This window comes from Adiantum capillus-veneris, chromosome 10, assembly GCF_014529385.1.
Source record: "Adiantum capillus-veneris isolate H3 chromosome 10, ASM1452938v2, whole genome shotgun sequence".
Taxonomy (NCBI): Eukaryota; Viridiplantae; Streptophyta; class Polypodiopsida; order Polypodiales; family Pteridaceae; genus Adiantum; species Adiantum capillus-veneris.
Window position 1 is genome coordinate 54,568,450 of NC_140940.1, and position 15,627 is coordinate 54,584,076.

At 42.2% G+C, this 15,627-nt stretch overlaps 1 protein-coding gene across 1 annotated transcript; it reads left to right on the forward strand.

Moving 5' to 3' along the window:
• Nucleotides 1-12,755: 12,755 nt before the first annotated feature.
• LOC147448873 (GATA transcription factor 9-like) lies at nt 12,756-14,457 on the forward strand. The gene is made up of 2 exons (XM_086521316.1): nt 12,756-13,261; nt 13,425-14,457. Exons 1-2 carry the CDS (start codon nt 13,022-13,024, stop codon nt 14,322-14,324), a joined length of 1,140 nt encoding a protein of 379 aa, XP_086377442.1. The 5' UTR covers nt 12,756-13,021; the 3' UTR covers nt 14,325-14,457.
• The last annotated feature ends 1,170 nt before the right edge of the window (nt 14,458-15,627 follow it).

A 15,627-nucleotide genomic window follows, 5' to 3' on the forward strand; every position in this document is an offset into this window, starting at 1 on the left:
CTCATTGGTTGCTGAACCACCAATTTTCTTTCCTGAATGGTGTACTTACAATAGTGAGGAGGTACATCTATCTTTTTACTCCCATCACTAGCGTTTGTTCCATCGCTACTTTCCATTTCAGTTGTCCATACATTTTTCAGTTTTTGTTTCAAATCATTGTATCTCTTTTTCCGCTCAACTTTCGTTATAATTGGATCGCCAGAGACATCCAATTTTTCTGTTGCAACTCTTTTTTTTTTGCTTTGCTGGTTTTCTTAGGTTTCAACAATCTGGACTTAAAACCTGAGTCTTCAGCAACCTTAAGAAATCTTCCTGACACTTTGTCCTTAGCACAATCAACAGCATGAATGTTCATAAGGAAAGTGCCTTACCCCTGAACTCCGGCATAGGTCTCAGCCTAGTTGGTAGACTGTTATGGTGTCGCCTACTCTTGTATCTTTTTTGGTGTCTCTCACTTTGGTTTGGGAAATTATAGAAGACGTCATTGTCTTGATCTTGATGGTCGTCTTCCTCCGTATTTTCCGACTTCTCGTCATCCGCATTATCTTTGTTTTCACATTGATCAAAAGAATCATAAAATTCTTCTCCATCCTGCTCGATTTCTTTAGTGGGGATGTCCACATAGCCCACTATCTTAATCTCAAGTTTCGTTTCCGTTTTATTGATCCTCGTATTTTCAGTGTCTCCTTCGTTCTTGTCTTCCTCCACAATTTTTCTCAACATGTAGTATGGTACGATATCGTAGCCATTCTCGTCACAAAATTTGGTGGGAGTGACTTCATTGACACATACATCCAATGTAGCCAAAATTTGGGACCATTCTAGGGGTTCAAGCTTCTCTTCAGGAAAGGGTTCTCGTATATAGGCATCGTCTTCCAAGACCCTCTCTAGTGTCCTTTCATTGTGGTCAAATTCACTACATTGAGATGCTCCGCACATCCATATCTCCTTTTTCTTACAGAGCCACACTAGGACTTCTGATCCACTAATGGTGGATGAGTCAAATTCTTCCACAGGTGTTCTCGTGACATCATGGTAGCTATGATTTTTCATGTTTACACGTGTAGTGGTTTCAGCATGTCTTAGATACAAATAATCATACCCCCAGTCATGCACCATCTTGAATGGCCTCATGAACGGCCTACCAAGGATAATTTCACAATTGTTCTTCTTACCGAAATCTACTATGGCAAATGTATGTTCGTACTCTATGCCACATGAAGATACCACAATTTCCTCAAGCAATCCTATAGGCCTTTCTATGTGTCCATCCGCTAGTTGCAATTTCATTCTAGTTGTTTGTATTGCCGGTTTTCCCCATTTTTCCCATAGCATTTTGGTCGCAATGGCAATGCCAGCTCTGGTATAAAGTATGGCCTTAGTCTCTATGCCGTTATACTCAACTGGTAGAGTAGTGTTGTCGTCTTCACCCTCACAATACTCTTCGACCTTGTTGAGTGGCACTGGTCTAGTGTTGACTCTCTTCGGTTCTGTGTCATTAAGCTCAGTTTCGAAGAACTTAAGAGACATCCTTATACCAAATTTTTCAAGACATTTGCCCACTTCCGTCCACATGCTTGGCCTAATTTTTAACAATTCTGCCAATGTGATTGTACACTTGACCGGAGTGGTCAACAAGTCTGTCAAGATTTTAGTGTCCAATTGATTTGACCCTCCTATTCTTTGAGAAGGTACCCTTCAAATTTCTGATTTTGCCTCGTAGTCTCCCATGTATGGCGGCAAGGTTCTGAGTGATACTGGTCTGCTATCTTCGGATGCGACTGAACCATTATCCCCTTGAAATGATTTAGCGTCTAAATCCCATGGAGGCTTATTCAAGTTCAACTCCGAGAAAGGCGCTGACTCGACTGTTTTTGTCTCATCTTTTTCTTGAGCTTTTCTCACCGTTTCCCATAGCTCTTCACGCCAATTTTCTTCCACAATAGGTGTATATGGTGGAAAATATTTCAGTGATTCATCAGTGCTATTAGGCACAATTCTTGCATCCTCTACATCAGGCAAGGATTCAACGTTTTTCATCTTGTAAGGTACCCTTTGTTCAGTTTTGAGAGGTGTTTCATTGTTTGGTGGTTTGATTATTCTATCTCCCACTTCCATAGGTGGAGGTTCTAGTAAAGCTTGTGCAGTGTCAATCAGCTGCTTGCACATCTCTAGTCTCTGTTTTTCTATCTCTGGATATGGATATGTCATCCACCTTTGCTCTAGAGTCTGTCTGTTCTTTAATCTTGCTTCATATGCTTGCAAGATTGCATCTAAGGGTTCATTGACCTTATCTACCAATACAGACCCTCCTGAGCTTGCGCTTCTTGGTCCCTCCATTGATTTTAGAGAATCCAACTCTCTTTGTTGTTTAAGTTTCTCTCGAGCTATTGTTAGCTCAGCTTCTACATCTTTCTGTTTTCGCTCACATCTAGCTTTCATTTTTGCTCTTTGTTCTTTCCATGGATTATCACGAATGACGCTAGACTTGTCAGTCTTGATTTCCTCTTGATTTTCATTGTTACTCTTGGGCTGATTGTCATTTTTCCTTGTTTGGGATCTCGTCAAGACCTTAGCAGGAATCGGAGTTTCATTTTCCGACCCTCCACTGGAAGGCAGTGCTCCCAGAATATTCAAAGTAGTTTTTGCTCCTTTTCTTACGTTCTTAGGGAAATCAGGGATCAAGTGAGTAATTCCACACTCGGTGCAATATGCATTGACCCTAATGATTTCATCATGAGGACAATCCCTCGGCCAATGGTCTCCACCACACTTGTAGCATGGTCCCTTAGGCTATTGAGGTGCTCCTTGAGATCCTCTTTGTTGGTGTGCAAACCTCTGCCCGCTCATGCCTCCGTTGGCTATGAACAACAGTGTTCTTTCATCCAAGCTATATCTTCCTTCTCCCGCTGCCTGTACAGCAGTTGGTGGTCCCGTATTTCCTATCATGCTCCATGGTTCTGGTGTGGAGGGTTCTTCTGGTGGATAATAGATAGAGTTTGCTGCATATCCATTGGGCTCTTCGTAGTATGCATGCATAGGCACCAAAGCCTTCTCATCCGATTCAGTTACTGTTGGTGTGTATCTTATGCCGACTGGTCGGAATCCTGGTAGGGGTGGGTGTTGTCCCAACACTGGTTGTGGTCTTTCTACACCTACAGGTCTTGGTAAGTTGCTTGTTTGATATCTAGGCATCGGTGGGACTTGAGGGGATGTCGCCTGAGCTTGCGGAGCATATGGTCGTTCTCTCACATATCCCTTGTTATAATAACATTCCTCCATCCCATGGTTTGTCCATTTTTGTTCAATCGCACACCATTTTGGCTGTTTAGCTTGTGCACACCATTTTGGTTGTTTAGCTTGTGGTTTGGAATACAAGTTAATCTTTTTAAGCACTTCCTCTACAAGTTGCTCTTAGCTCACATCTACTTCTCCTTTCGGTGTTGTCTTTGCAAACTTGCTTCCGCTTTGTTACGAGGAGGAATCATCGTCAAGATCCTTGAACTCACCCTCTTTGTAGACCGCACAATTTTCCACAAGGTATAGAGCCTCCTTGGTTAACTCATTCAACGTCGTGCTCCTTTTCATATGTAAGTCCTTCTGGAGATCTGCATTCCTTAGTCCTTGGATAAATATAAGCATAAGTCTGGACTCAGTTGGGAGTTCTTCCACGGGGCAGAACTTAACATATCTTTTTAATCGGAGGGCTGCCTTTCGCACATACTCTCCATCTTTCTGTTTGAATTTATGAATTTGTGAGAGTGTATTATGAGCTATTCCCCTTTGTGAGAATTCCTCGATAAACTTGTCAAACACTTCCTCCATAGACTCAAAGTCTCTTCGCTCCACAGAGTCAAACCGAGTAGTAGCATCATCCTCTAAGGTTAAACCAAATCCTACAAATTGGGTAGGGAAGTCTAACACCTCTTCAACTCTAATTACACGCAAAAAGGCTGCTACATGATCTCTCGGATCCCTGCTTCCCGTGTATTTCTTGTTTACCCATTTTTGCACTTGAGAAGGTCTAATTCTACGATGGTCTACAAATCTCATCATTGGATCTCCACGTCCTAGTCAATATACCTCCTCTGGTCTTTTGCAGTGGCCAGGTTCCTCTCCCAATGGTGCTCCTAAGCCATAATTTCTAACAGCTCTTGCAAGAGATGGTTCATCTCTCCGAACTCGTTCTAGGGGTGATCTTCCAGGCTCTGTTGACCCCTGAGTATTTGTCTTACTCTCTCCTTGATACTGTGCATAGAGTGGTGGTTCTTGTAAATCCCTTAGCCCTTGTGCGGTTTGATAACCCTCTCGGGTTTGGTCTTGTTCTAATGTAGCAATCTGTTGAAGCCATGCCTGCAATGATGGCTGAGTAGCTGGTTGGTCCTGGTAGTTGAACGTCGGTTGTCGGGTAGAATGTGAGGTAGCGTCATACTCTTCTGAAAAGGGATTTGTCAACTTGCTAGGGGTGTAGGTGGCTCTTGGTACTTCGTCGGGGGCATAGGTTGATGCTCCCGGAACTGTTGCCTTTTCAACCTCCTCTGGGAGAATACGTTTGTATTCTTGCCCGTACCTGTCAACAAAAACAATATCCTTCCCCATAGCAATTTCATAAGAGAATAAGTAAAGAACCTTGTCTTTGCTTAATTAGTTTGGGTAGGGTTCCTTGCATCGAAAGTAAGAGACTATTCCCTCGCTTTCATGCTTGTAAATCCCCACATTCTCATTATAGGTTGGGACCCTGGTTGTTTTCTTATCATACATAAAAAGCGCTCCAGGTCGATCAATGTTAGGAGGCGGTTCTTGGGTTTCTGAAACCATTTTCCCTTTTTCCACGTTATCTCCATATCTGTTGTAATCCTCAAGGTTACTAACTATCAGATAGTGGTTTCCCTTTTCGTCTCGGAATCTGTCTCCATCATCATAGACTCGAATTATCTCCAGTCTCTGAGCCAGTCTTTCTTCAATAGAAATACACTTGCATCCTCAATAGTCAGAATAAACTAAGGCTCCCCTCAATTTTGTTCCTTCTAAGAAGATTATAGTGAACTTGGTTTCGTTTAAAGGATGTAGGGAGGTGCTTCCCCCTGGCATTGGTCCTTCACCGTTGAAACCTCCTGGCTGTTTACTCCCCATCATGAAGAAGGACTTCTTCGACGAAGTATCAGTATCACTACCCTCTTCAATGATCGGTGCTAATGGGTCTAGTCTCGTCTGAGTTACACTCTCTTCGGTGGACGTGGTGCTTACTTGACTTTTGACGCTTTTAGCTCCTGACTTAACAAAGGCTCTCGACCTTAAATACATAAGATGAAAGCTGGGTTGCAAACTTAAAGCTTACCTGGACTCCTTCTTCCTGTGCGACTCTGTGATGATCTCCTTCTGGGATCTACACAAGTATGGTTAGTCTGTTCACAAGGGTTTTCCTTGAACCACGAAAAATATTTCAAGTATGTACAACAACCACTTAGTCAATCTTCTGGTGGTCCAATTTCAAATATGAAATGATGGCTGGGATCTATGTGGAGAGTATGTCCTAGCAGTATAGTCACAACTTGCAAAATATGTCTGAATCACTACTCTCCTAGTCTATCACGATAGACTGACAACTTGCTCAGCATAAGTCAATTTAAAATTGTGACTTCACCTTTGAATTTCTTTTACCCACTATAGCCTATCCCTCAAGTTTTATGAAGTTTGGACACTTAGTTTGGGTTTTGGTCCCATTTTAGTATTTTGGTCAAAGCTTGATTCTCTATCTAGGCCTTAGATTGACTTTCAGTGAAGGCCTTGAAATTTGGTGTGTATGCTGTATAGGCTCTGCTAAAGCTCTCCCTAGGGGAAATTTGGAAGATAAGGTCCTCAACAACAGTTTCCCTGGTCTATCGCGATAGACTCGGCATGTTCTCCACTGTTGGCATTTTTCTCAAGTTATCTCCATAGCTGGTTCACCCTCTCCTTGTGTAGTGCATTGACAAATTTTTGCATTGTTTGGACATTTGGTCAAAGCCTTCTTGCCCTTGTCTTTGAATTCAGACTCTAAAACACCAGTTTTGAAGTTTTGTGGTCAAGATGGTGTTCAGTTTCACTCAATTTTTGTGAGTACCCTTGTATTGATGTGTTAAACCTGTGGTATAAAGGTTTTTTCCTATTGTTAGTCAATCACCAACTTCATCAGTCTATCGCGATAGACTCGGCAGAGAGCAATTGGGATTTGATTTTTTGTCTGTTTTTGGATAGTTGTGTTCTCTGTGCCCATATAAGTCTATCCCTCAAGTTTTATGAAGTTTGGACTTATTTTGACCTTGGACTCAAGCACTTCACAAATTTCACTTTTCTATGGCAATTCATAACTCAAATGCACTTAAAGTGATGCAAATTTGATGACACTTCATCTTAAACTTGTGAATATCAGTTGTACCACATGACACAGTCAATTTACCCTAGGCTAATGGTTATATCTCTTCTTGGCCTCTTTAGGTTCACTTAGTGTTTTCTTATGACAATCACCTGTTTCTTTTTGTTGGTTTTGGTCGCAATTTTTATGTTTTCTCAAGTGTTGGATCATAAATTCCAATGTCTACTCTTTTCACCCCCTTAAAGAGTATATGGTGTGGGTTTTGCTTTCAAGGCAAGCAAACAGCTTTATTGTTTCTTCTTTTTGTTTGTTTTGCGTTTTTACAGTGTTTTTCTACTCTATTTCTACACAAGTATAACAAGCACTCAAAACCAAAAAACCATAGCTCCACATTATTCTACTTAACTAAATCTAACTAGTCATAGACCCTCGGCAAGACACAGGCTTCCTGGCTATCTGCTAGACCTCAGGATACTCTATCCTGGATCTTGTTCTAAAAGTTTAAGCTCTCTCTAGACGAAACTAAAGTAAGCTAACCATCATACGAGTGACATAGATCTCCCTACTTAAGGTCTTGTGTCCCCGGAAGCGGCGCCAATGTTTTAGGGCCAAAACTACTCCCCTATTCATGCTCACAAGCACAACACAGACAACATACTTATCATCCAATGACACGACTAACCTGTAGGTGCATGGAGGCAATCTCGTTAGCTTGTCAGGCTGAGACCAATCTACACATACACACTTCTATGATGCATCAATCATTAACCCTTGTAGAATGCAACCCACTCTATCCCTAAACGCTCACAACACCGTTTACACCTCAAATGAACTCGGAATCGCATCAAACTTACTAGGCATCATCCTCTCAATAGGATATATTTACCTATAAGTCTAATCTCACCAGATTTGAACCCTAGTTATCTCGAATACAGTCACGATAGACTCACAGGTCATAATCCAAAAGTGTGTGAAACCTAAGTTTATGAGTATCTATGTGTAGTTAATCTCTTTCTCATTCCATAAAGCACTTGATTGTTGAAAACAGACACTGTTTGTGCTACTTACAAGCAAAACAAGCTCGAGGAAGGATCGATCGCGAACAGCTCGAAAATGTGAATGCGTGGCGTGGGCGAGTAGCTCTCGGAGAGGCTACCGTGATGGTGTGTTCACGTCGTGAATCCGATGAGGGAGAAGCGTGTAGCAAAGAGGATAAGACACTCTCTCTCTCTCTCTCTCTCTCTCTCTCTCTCTCTCTCTCTCTCTCTCTCTCTCTCTCTCTGTGTCTCTCTCTCAGACTCGTACGACTTCTAAGGTGACTTTTATACTTTAGTCACCTTAGCTCAAAAATGTACATGGGGTTCTCTTCATCATAATTACAAAGTGGAAACACGTCTGGGTCCTGACTGACTGATTAATATTTACATAACCCAGATAAGTGGATCAAAATGATAAGACGTCTTTGACATAAAAATGGGAATTTGATAGGCTTTACAAGGTGGGCTCATTACAACAGTTGGACAAGTTGGGCTCCAATAGGATTTGACAGCTCTGTACGATTCAGTTTGGTCACTCTGTGATGGAGATTTAGGAAAACCTCGATGCTGAGAGAAAGAATTACATCGTCAACGCCATTCAGAGAGAGTACAGGCTGCCAGAGGGGTACGATCAAGTCTCGAACGCCTGAATTTTGAGCATGGCGAGGTCCACAATGTCACACCGTCGGCCAGAGGTCAGAGACAGGTACAATGACGACAGTCCCAAGCCGGCATGGTTGGACGCAGAGAGTGGACGGGGATTGCACGAGAGACACAAGACAATCCCACTAGATTTCAACAGCAGAGAGATGCAGCTAGAGCACGTTTGAAGTCTGTTGGAGCATCACATCTTGGGAGTGGAGGCTACAAGACGCTTCGACATGAGTTTGTAAGTATTATACGTATGCTTTAAATTATTGATAATATATATGTCATTTGAAGATTTATCTAATGATTAAACCATAAATGTGTAGGAAGTTACCGTGAAGCGCCTTCCGACACGCCAAGAGGAGAAGTATGGGTACAAGCATGGATTTGTGGCCCTTTTGACCCAGCTACAGGAGGAGGGAGAGGACTCGATTGAGAGGCATTACCATGAGGGTCTTCTCACTCAGTAATTGTTTGTATATGTACAGTTTTGTAATGCTTATGTTTATGGCTTATGGTTATGTTTATGGTATGGCACAGATGTTATGGTTAAGGTTTGACAGTCAACTTAAGATTATGGTTTTGCTATGATGGTATGACAATCATCTGATGGTTATGGTTATGGTTGTGCAAGGTTATGGTTATGGTTTTGCTATGGTTATGGTTATGGTTATGGTTGTGTAAGGTTATGGTTATGGTTTTTCTATGATGGTATAGCAATCGTGTGATGGTTATGGTATGACAAGCAAGTTATGATAATGGTTATGGTATGGCAAACTGGTTATGTTTATGGTTTTACAGTTTTTGACTCATGTTTTAATTATGTTAACAAGTTATGTTATTCTTACAATTTTGTTGATTGCCATTGGTTGGTTCAGGTGATAGTTATGGTTTTGCTATGATGGTATAGCAATTGTGTGATGGTTATGGTATGACAAACAAGTTATGATAATGGTTATGGTATGGCAAACAGGTTATGTTTATGGTTTTACAGTTTTTGACTCATGTTTTAATTATGTTAACAAGTTATGTTATTCTTACAATTTTGCTGATTGCCATACACTCGCTCTTTAGCGTCAGCTTGTAGGTGGAGTGCGGTTTGCTTGTGCACTCTTCCTTTGGGCAGAGAGGGTTGTTTTCTTTTGCTGCAATACATGTAGCATTAGTTCCCAGCCCTCTCTGCCCAAATTTTTTTTGCAGGTTTTGGTCGTCGGTACACGTGACGGTAGGGGCAACGGAATGAGTGTCGAAATTTAATATATTAATACCGGTGCTTATTACGTTGCATATTTCGACGCCTATTCAAAGGCCTATTCCGATGCCCGCTATACCGATGGTCATACTGACGCTACGATACCGACGTCTCTTACGAAGCTTATTTCAGTGCTTTTTAGTTTTAAAATTAGCGCTATTTCGTTGGTACCTGCGCCGACTTCTGCGTGACGTCTTGTAGTGTCTCTCCTTAGTGATGTGAATTTGTACTCTTTTGTGTGTGTGTGTGTGTGTGTGTGTGTGTCTCAACTGCTGTTTTTCTCTTGCCAATGTATCATGACGTAAGACGACTGGAAACTTGCACTTTATACATTCCACTTCCCACATGGTGCTATCGATAAAAAAGGACGGTATTCCCTAATAAAGGAGATCGTACTTACTAAAAAAGAGTGTATTCCCTCACATACAATCAACACCATAGTAACAATCCAACCGAGGCTTTAGCTACAATCCCTTCGATGCAAGACGAGGCATTGGAGCACTTATGAAGAGACATATACTATGCCCTTTGCAAGTTCTAGCATTTAGACACCATACCATACTTGAGTGTTAAGCTTTCCTCACATTTTTAGCAACGAAGTAAAAGGTTGAAAGAGAGAAGGAAAAGAAGAATAACATTAGAAGTTTAAATGCCATAGGTACACCCATCTCTCTCTCTCTCTCTCTCTCTCTCTCTCTCTCTCTCTACACACGACGAAGTGGGACAAACCGACCGGTTGGCCGGTTTGCAACACTAGTTGATTTCATAGAGTCATTATGTGAGCTTTTTTATCTTTTTTAAAATAACCCGTAATATTGGTGTTTTTCCATCTAGATGGAGGTCATTTGTCCATGTGTTGCTAGGCTAACCAAGTAATTCTGGTTTTAGATGATTTTTGGAAGAACATTTTACAATATTAAGATGTATATGAACATTGACCGAGTCTTTATTCATTTTCTAACTAAAACATGTGAATGTTTCACATGTGATTGTGTTGGCTCTTAAGAGGAAGCATGGTAGCCATTTCTTCTTGCGTTAGGTATTCGTGCCCCTTAGGGTGACCACTCCACATGCCCATGTGACTCTTTTTGCCAAGGGAGTGATAAAGTGGGAGAGAGCTTGACATCCTTCGAAGCCAAACCTTCTTGGGAGGGTGCTTCTATTCTACCTGGACTAGGAAAATGTGGGAGGCACAAGTCACAAAGTGGGTTCAATGAACAAGATTTGCATGGAGAGGTGAAAAATGAGGAGAGGTCAATCGCAAGGTAACATAATATACAATCTAATAAGGTAGGCTTTATGGGAAGCTATTGCATAATAAAATGCCTTTGGGAGCCTTTACGGGGAGGTGAGGAGGAGTGGCACTTTACCACGATGGCGGGAGGTGTGTGGCTAGGGGCGGGAGAGACAGCTAGCGGAGAAGCGGGGATAGCGGCGCCGCCAAATGTGGCGGGTCCAGCGCCAAGTCTGGCGGCCTTTTTTGCACAGAGGCCGAGGACATGGAAGCACGCAACCCCCCACGACCCCGCACGTAGGTCCGAGCACCACGATTCAGGTCTTATTAGGACCACTAATTTAATTTCCTACCAATCGAGGCTCGATTACCTGAAAAAATATTGTAAAAACAAAAATCAATCCTAGAAAACTTAAGCAGTTTTTTCTTTAGTGCTTTTCCAAATTTTCATCATGCAGCCTTTAAATTTTTGACTAATAATGAAACAATTTTTAAAATGCTTTGACGTTTATACACTGCAGTCAATTTCTGCAGAATAATTCAACATTTTTTGTTCTTTCATTTTCACATTTCCACCGAGAAAATCAAGCTCAATCCACATCGGTTAAACTTTTTGCCAAGAAATGAATCAGCGTGCATGTATACCGTCGATCTCGACCAGGATCACATCTTGGCCGTTGAGGCTGGGGAGGAAGGTGCAGGGAAGGTTGTCAATAGCAGTTAAAAAGGACGGACTGTGCGTGTGTGTGTTAGCATCTCAATTTTCGTTTTCTGATTCGGGAAGTCTAAATAATCCAAAGATTCTGATCGGTTTTTGTGTATTGATTTTTTTTTGAAGCGATCGCAACCGTCGATCTCGCTGATTGGGACAGTGAAAACATGTGTGGAAAGCGACCGCAATTTTCAATTTTCTGGATAGGCAGGAAAAAGTACAAAAATCCATTATAAGGGAGTACAAAAAATAGTGGAATTTTGTAATTTAGCAGAAATCAGAAAAATGTATTTTCTGCTTTTTAAAATCTGAAATGTTAAAAAATATGAATCATTACACGCTTAGGATTTTATTATTTTCAGTAAAATCGCCATCAAAATGCGTTTTTTTCTGATTAGCCGTCAAGCTACTGAATTATGGAATAAAAGTCCCTTTTTATTTATGGGCGTCCGTTATTTAGGTTAAAATATATTATTAGTCAGGAGCTTGTGTCTACTTGGAAACGAGGAGAAACATTACTGGAAAATATAGAAGTGAATGGGAAAGAAATGGACAAATTAATTAATTGATTAAAATTCATGATTTGTACTGTGGACACGAGGGACAGCATATCTGAAAAATAAGGAAAATAGGGAGCTACTATTTAATTTTTGAGATCTACTTGGAAAAGAAAGTTGGGAGTTTGGAAAAGTGAAATTTATAAATAAAAGATAAAGTAAAAAGAAAAATGGGTTGTGCATATATACAGTGTGCTGCCGCTGTTGTGGTGGTTGAGCCTTCTTTTACTGAGTAGCTTTTGAAGTTGGGGGAGAGAGAGAGAGAGAGAGAGACTACTGTAGACGCATAGTGAGGGTCGTGATGAAAGAGAAGGAAGAGTAGAGCGCATTCTGCACACATCCCCCCCATCCCCAATTGAGAGGAGAGAGGAGAGAGAGACACACAGTGTCACTCTGTGTTCGGTTCTCCGTGCGTGTGTTTTGTGTGTGTGTGTGTGTGTGTGTTTCTAGTGAGAGAAAGTTGGTTGCCTTTTGATTGCTTCCCTGCACCGTAACGCTAGTCCCCCTTTGTGGTAGTTAGTACTCATGGCAGCCGCTTCCCTTGCAAAAACAGAGGAGATCAGCAGCTTCCTAGTTTGCTTCATTGTTTAGACAGAGAATGTGTGTGTGAGAGAGAGAGAGAGGAGAAGCCTATAACACACTCAACAAACACTGACCTTTGTGTTCAACTACATGGATGTGCAGAGCTAGAAGGAGGAGAGAGGTGGGACTCAAGAGTAAAAGTAGAGAGAGAGAGAGAGAGAGAAAGGGGGGGCCTAAAATTTGGGTTCTTCAATTCCTTGCTTAGAAAGAGAGACACAGGAATTGCACTAGAATTGCTTGTTTGAGCGGAAGTGCAAGCTTTTCTCTCTCCTCTCTCTCTCTCTCTCTCTCACACACACACACACATTGCTTGCTGTTTACCCATCGCTTCTGTCATGATCACAAAGTCCATCGTCCCCTTCCCCACCTCAATGTGAGCTCCCTGTTTCATACACAAAGAGCAAGCACGGCCATCACTCCCTACTACTATTGCCCACTACTACACCCACTTCCGTCCCCTTCCCCCATCCCGAAATCAGAAGAGCCCATACAAAAAAACACACACACACACACACAACATAAGAGAACACACCAACTCTCTCTTTCTCTCTCTCTCTCTCTCTCTCTCTCTCATCCCACCCCCACCCCCCCCCCCCCCCCAACACACACACACCCACACTCTTTTCTTTTGGCCCCTCCAGACTATGGACATCCCCCTGCTTGGTTGCGAGGGCGAACACGCCGAATTCCTCGCCATTGACGATTTGCTCGACTTCTCCAACGACGACATTGGCGGGCCCATCGACTCCTCATGCCTAACAATCACCTCTTCAGAAAGCACTACACCATCCAATGACATATCGACCAAGCTCGCCGCTCCCAAAGACAAGAATTCTGCACTTCAGCCGTCCTCTGCTTTCGACTCAGACGAGCTCTGCATTAGGGTAAGATAAGACATAGCCTCCCATGTCAAATTCTTCATCAGAAAATTTTTCTTTGCACTTATGAATGCAAAAAAATCTAACAGGCCAAACTTTTTTATTTTGGCAGTGCCACTATATATGCCTTTTGCAAACTGACCAATTCAATGGCATTTTTTTTTTGCAGTGTGATGACTTGGCAGAGCTTGAATGGCTATCAAACTTTGTGGAGGAGTCATTCTCGTCGTGTGATCACGCGACCGTAAGCTTTTGCATCGATTCCAACGGAAAATCTGCCACAGATGAGTCCAAGATGCATGGACTCACAAATAAGGACTCATTTCAAAGGAGTGCACATTCAAGAGAGAAGGCCATGAGCTTCACTTGTGGGCAGGACATGTCAGTTCCTGCACGCGCTCGCACCAAGCGAGGCCGCACGGCCGTCTGCTTTTGGAACACCCAAATTCTTTCTGCAGAGGCATCCGAAAGCATTCTAGAAAGCTCCTCTACCGCCTCTACAATCACGTCCGACTCTGACATGATCAACAACACATTCTATGACCATGATGATGATGACGACTACGATGAAAATGAAGCCACCGAAGAAGAAGAAGACGACGACGACGACGACGAGGAAATTGATATTGACGACGATGACGACGACCGCTTTCATCATCAACATAAGCAGCCCGTGAGTGACATGTCCATGAAAGTGAAGAAGTTCAGCAAGGTGATGGCTAGCTTTGCCAAGGATAAGTCTTGTAAGAAATCAAAAGTGCAAGAAGGGGGTCAGCAGCAGCAAGGGGCTGTGAGAAAGTGTTTGCATTGTGCAACGCAAAAGACACCGCAATGGAGGGCAGGTCCGATGGGGCCGAAGACGCTTTGCAATGCGTGCGGGGTGAGGTATAAGTCGGGGAGGCTATGCGCGGAGTATAGGCCAGCAGCAAGCCCCACTTTTGTAGAGAGTCTGCATTCCAATTCACACAGAAAAGTGCTAGAGATGAAGAGGCAAAGGGGAGAGTTCAACGTGAATTCGAGTAGTTTGCAAGACAAGTCGCAATGCCGCCTCATCAGTCGGGTAAAATAGAGGAGCTTACATGTGAGTGCAACATACATGCCAAGCATATGCCTCTTAGGATTGAGTTGTGGCAGAAGCAGTAGTAGGAGGGTGATTGAGTATGTGGCTAAATAGGGAAAGCTAATTATGTAGGTGAGGAAGAGGCTAAATTAAGATTTTCCATAGAGACAAAGAGAGGGCGAGAGCCTACATGGCTTTGGACGTGAGTTTCTGTCTTGAGGTACAAAAATTGTAGAGGATTGCAATGGTGTTCTCTTCATTACTTTTCAAGAAGAGAGAATTCTTGTGTAAATTTTGTGCTTGGAAAAGAGAGAGAGAGAGAGAGAGAGAGGTATTGAATTTTCATCTCATTGTTTTCTGACTTCCCTTATTTAGAGGTCTTTTTGTGCAATAGTCCCAAGTCCCGTTTCCAAGTCTTGTGTATTGATAATTGGGCTTTCCTATCCATATAGAGTTGCACAAAAGTATCCAAATCATTAATAGAGACAAACTTTTTTTTTTTTTTTGGGTGCAAAACTCACAATTGTGAGTGGATAGTATTAAGAACATAAATATACACCAATCCTCAAGCTCAGACCGAGCCTTGAGGGGATTACAAGTAATCTGCTTGGCAGAGAAACCACTCCTACTCCCCGGCTTTACTTATTACAAGATGTTATGTATTGTTCTAGACCAGCCCTCTAAGGTTTGTTTGCATCCGATCATGTGGATCATCAATCGGGGATTAATAGAGACAAACTTACTGCATCTTCCCTAAGGGCAACTTAAACTTTCTCTCCTTAATTCCATAGAGAAATCATACAAAGCTTTGTGCTACAATAACTATCTTGCCTTTATAGCATGTAAGCTTTCTCTCCTTAATTCCATAGAGAAATCATACAAAGCTTTGTGCTACAATAACTATTTTGCCTTTGTAGCATGTACCATTGTATTCGAGGCCACATATGTCCAAGTTCTTCACTAGGAGTGCCCATATTGTTGCTTATGGTGCCCCATGTAAGAACCTGTACCTAAGTACAAACTTTCACTCTTCTTCAATATCTCTATTGATACTTCAATTGTTCCCATCATTGTTCTTCTCAAGGTCTCTACAACGCATACTGAGACATTCATTGGTTCTCTAATGTCTATGATCAAGCTATGTCTATGATCAAGCTATCCCCATGACGAAAACTACAAAAGCTACCTTAAGCTCTCATGGACCTTGTAGGCTAGAGACTAGTGAATCACCACCCACCAACCATCCCTAGACTTGGCTTATCGTATCTATAGACGCTTGCTTGCAATCTCTCCATGTATGTGTTGTCTCCCA

What these genes read in the sequence shown, in the direction of transcription:
- LOC147448873 (XM_086521316.1), top strand. Translation starts at nt 13,022, where the DNA reads ATGGACATCCCCCTGCTTGGTTGCGAGGGCGAACACGCCGAATTCCTC. An exon ending in CAGACGAGCTCTGCATTAGG is followed by an intron (nt 13,262 to 13,424) that starts GTAAGATAAGAC and finishes TTTTTTTTGCAG; the next exon opens with TGTGATGACTTGGCAGAGCT.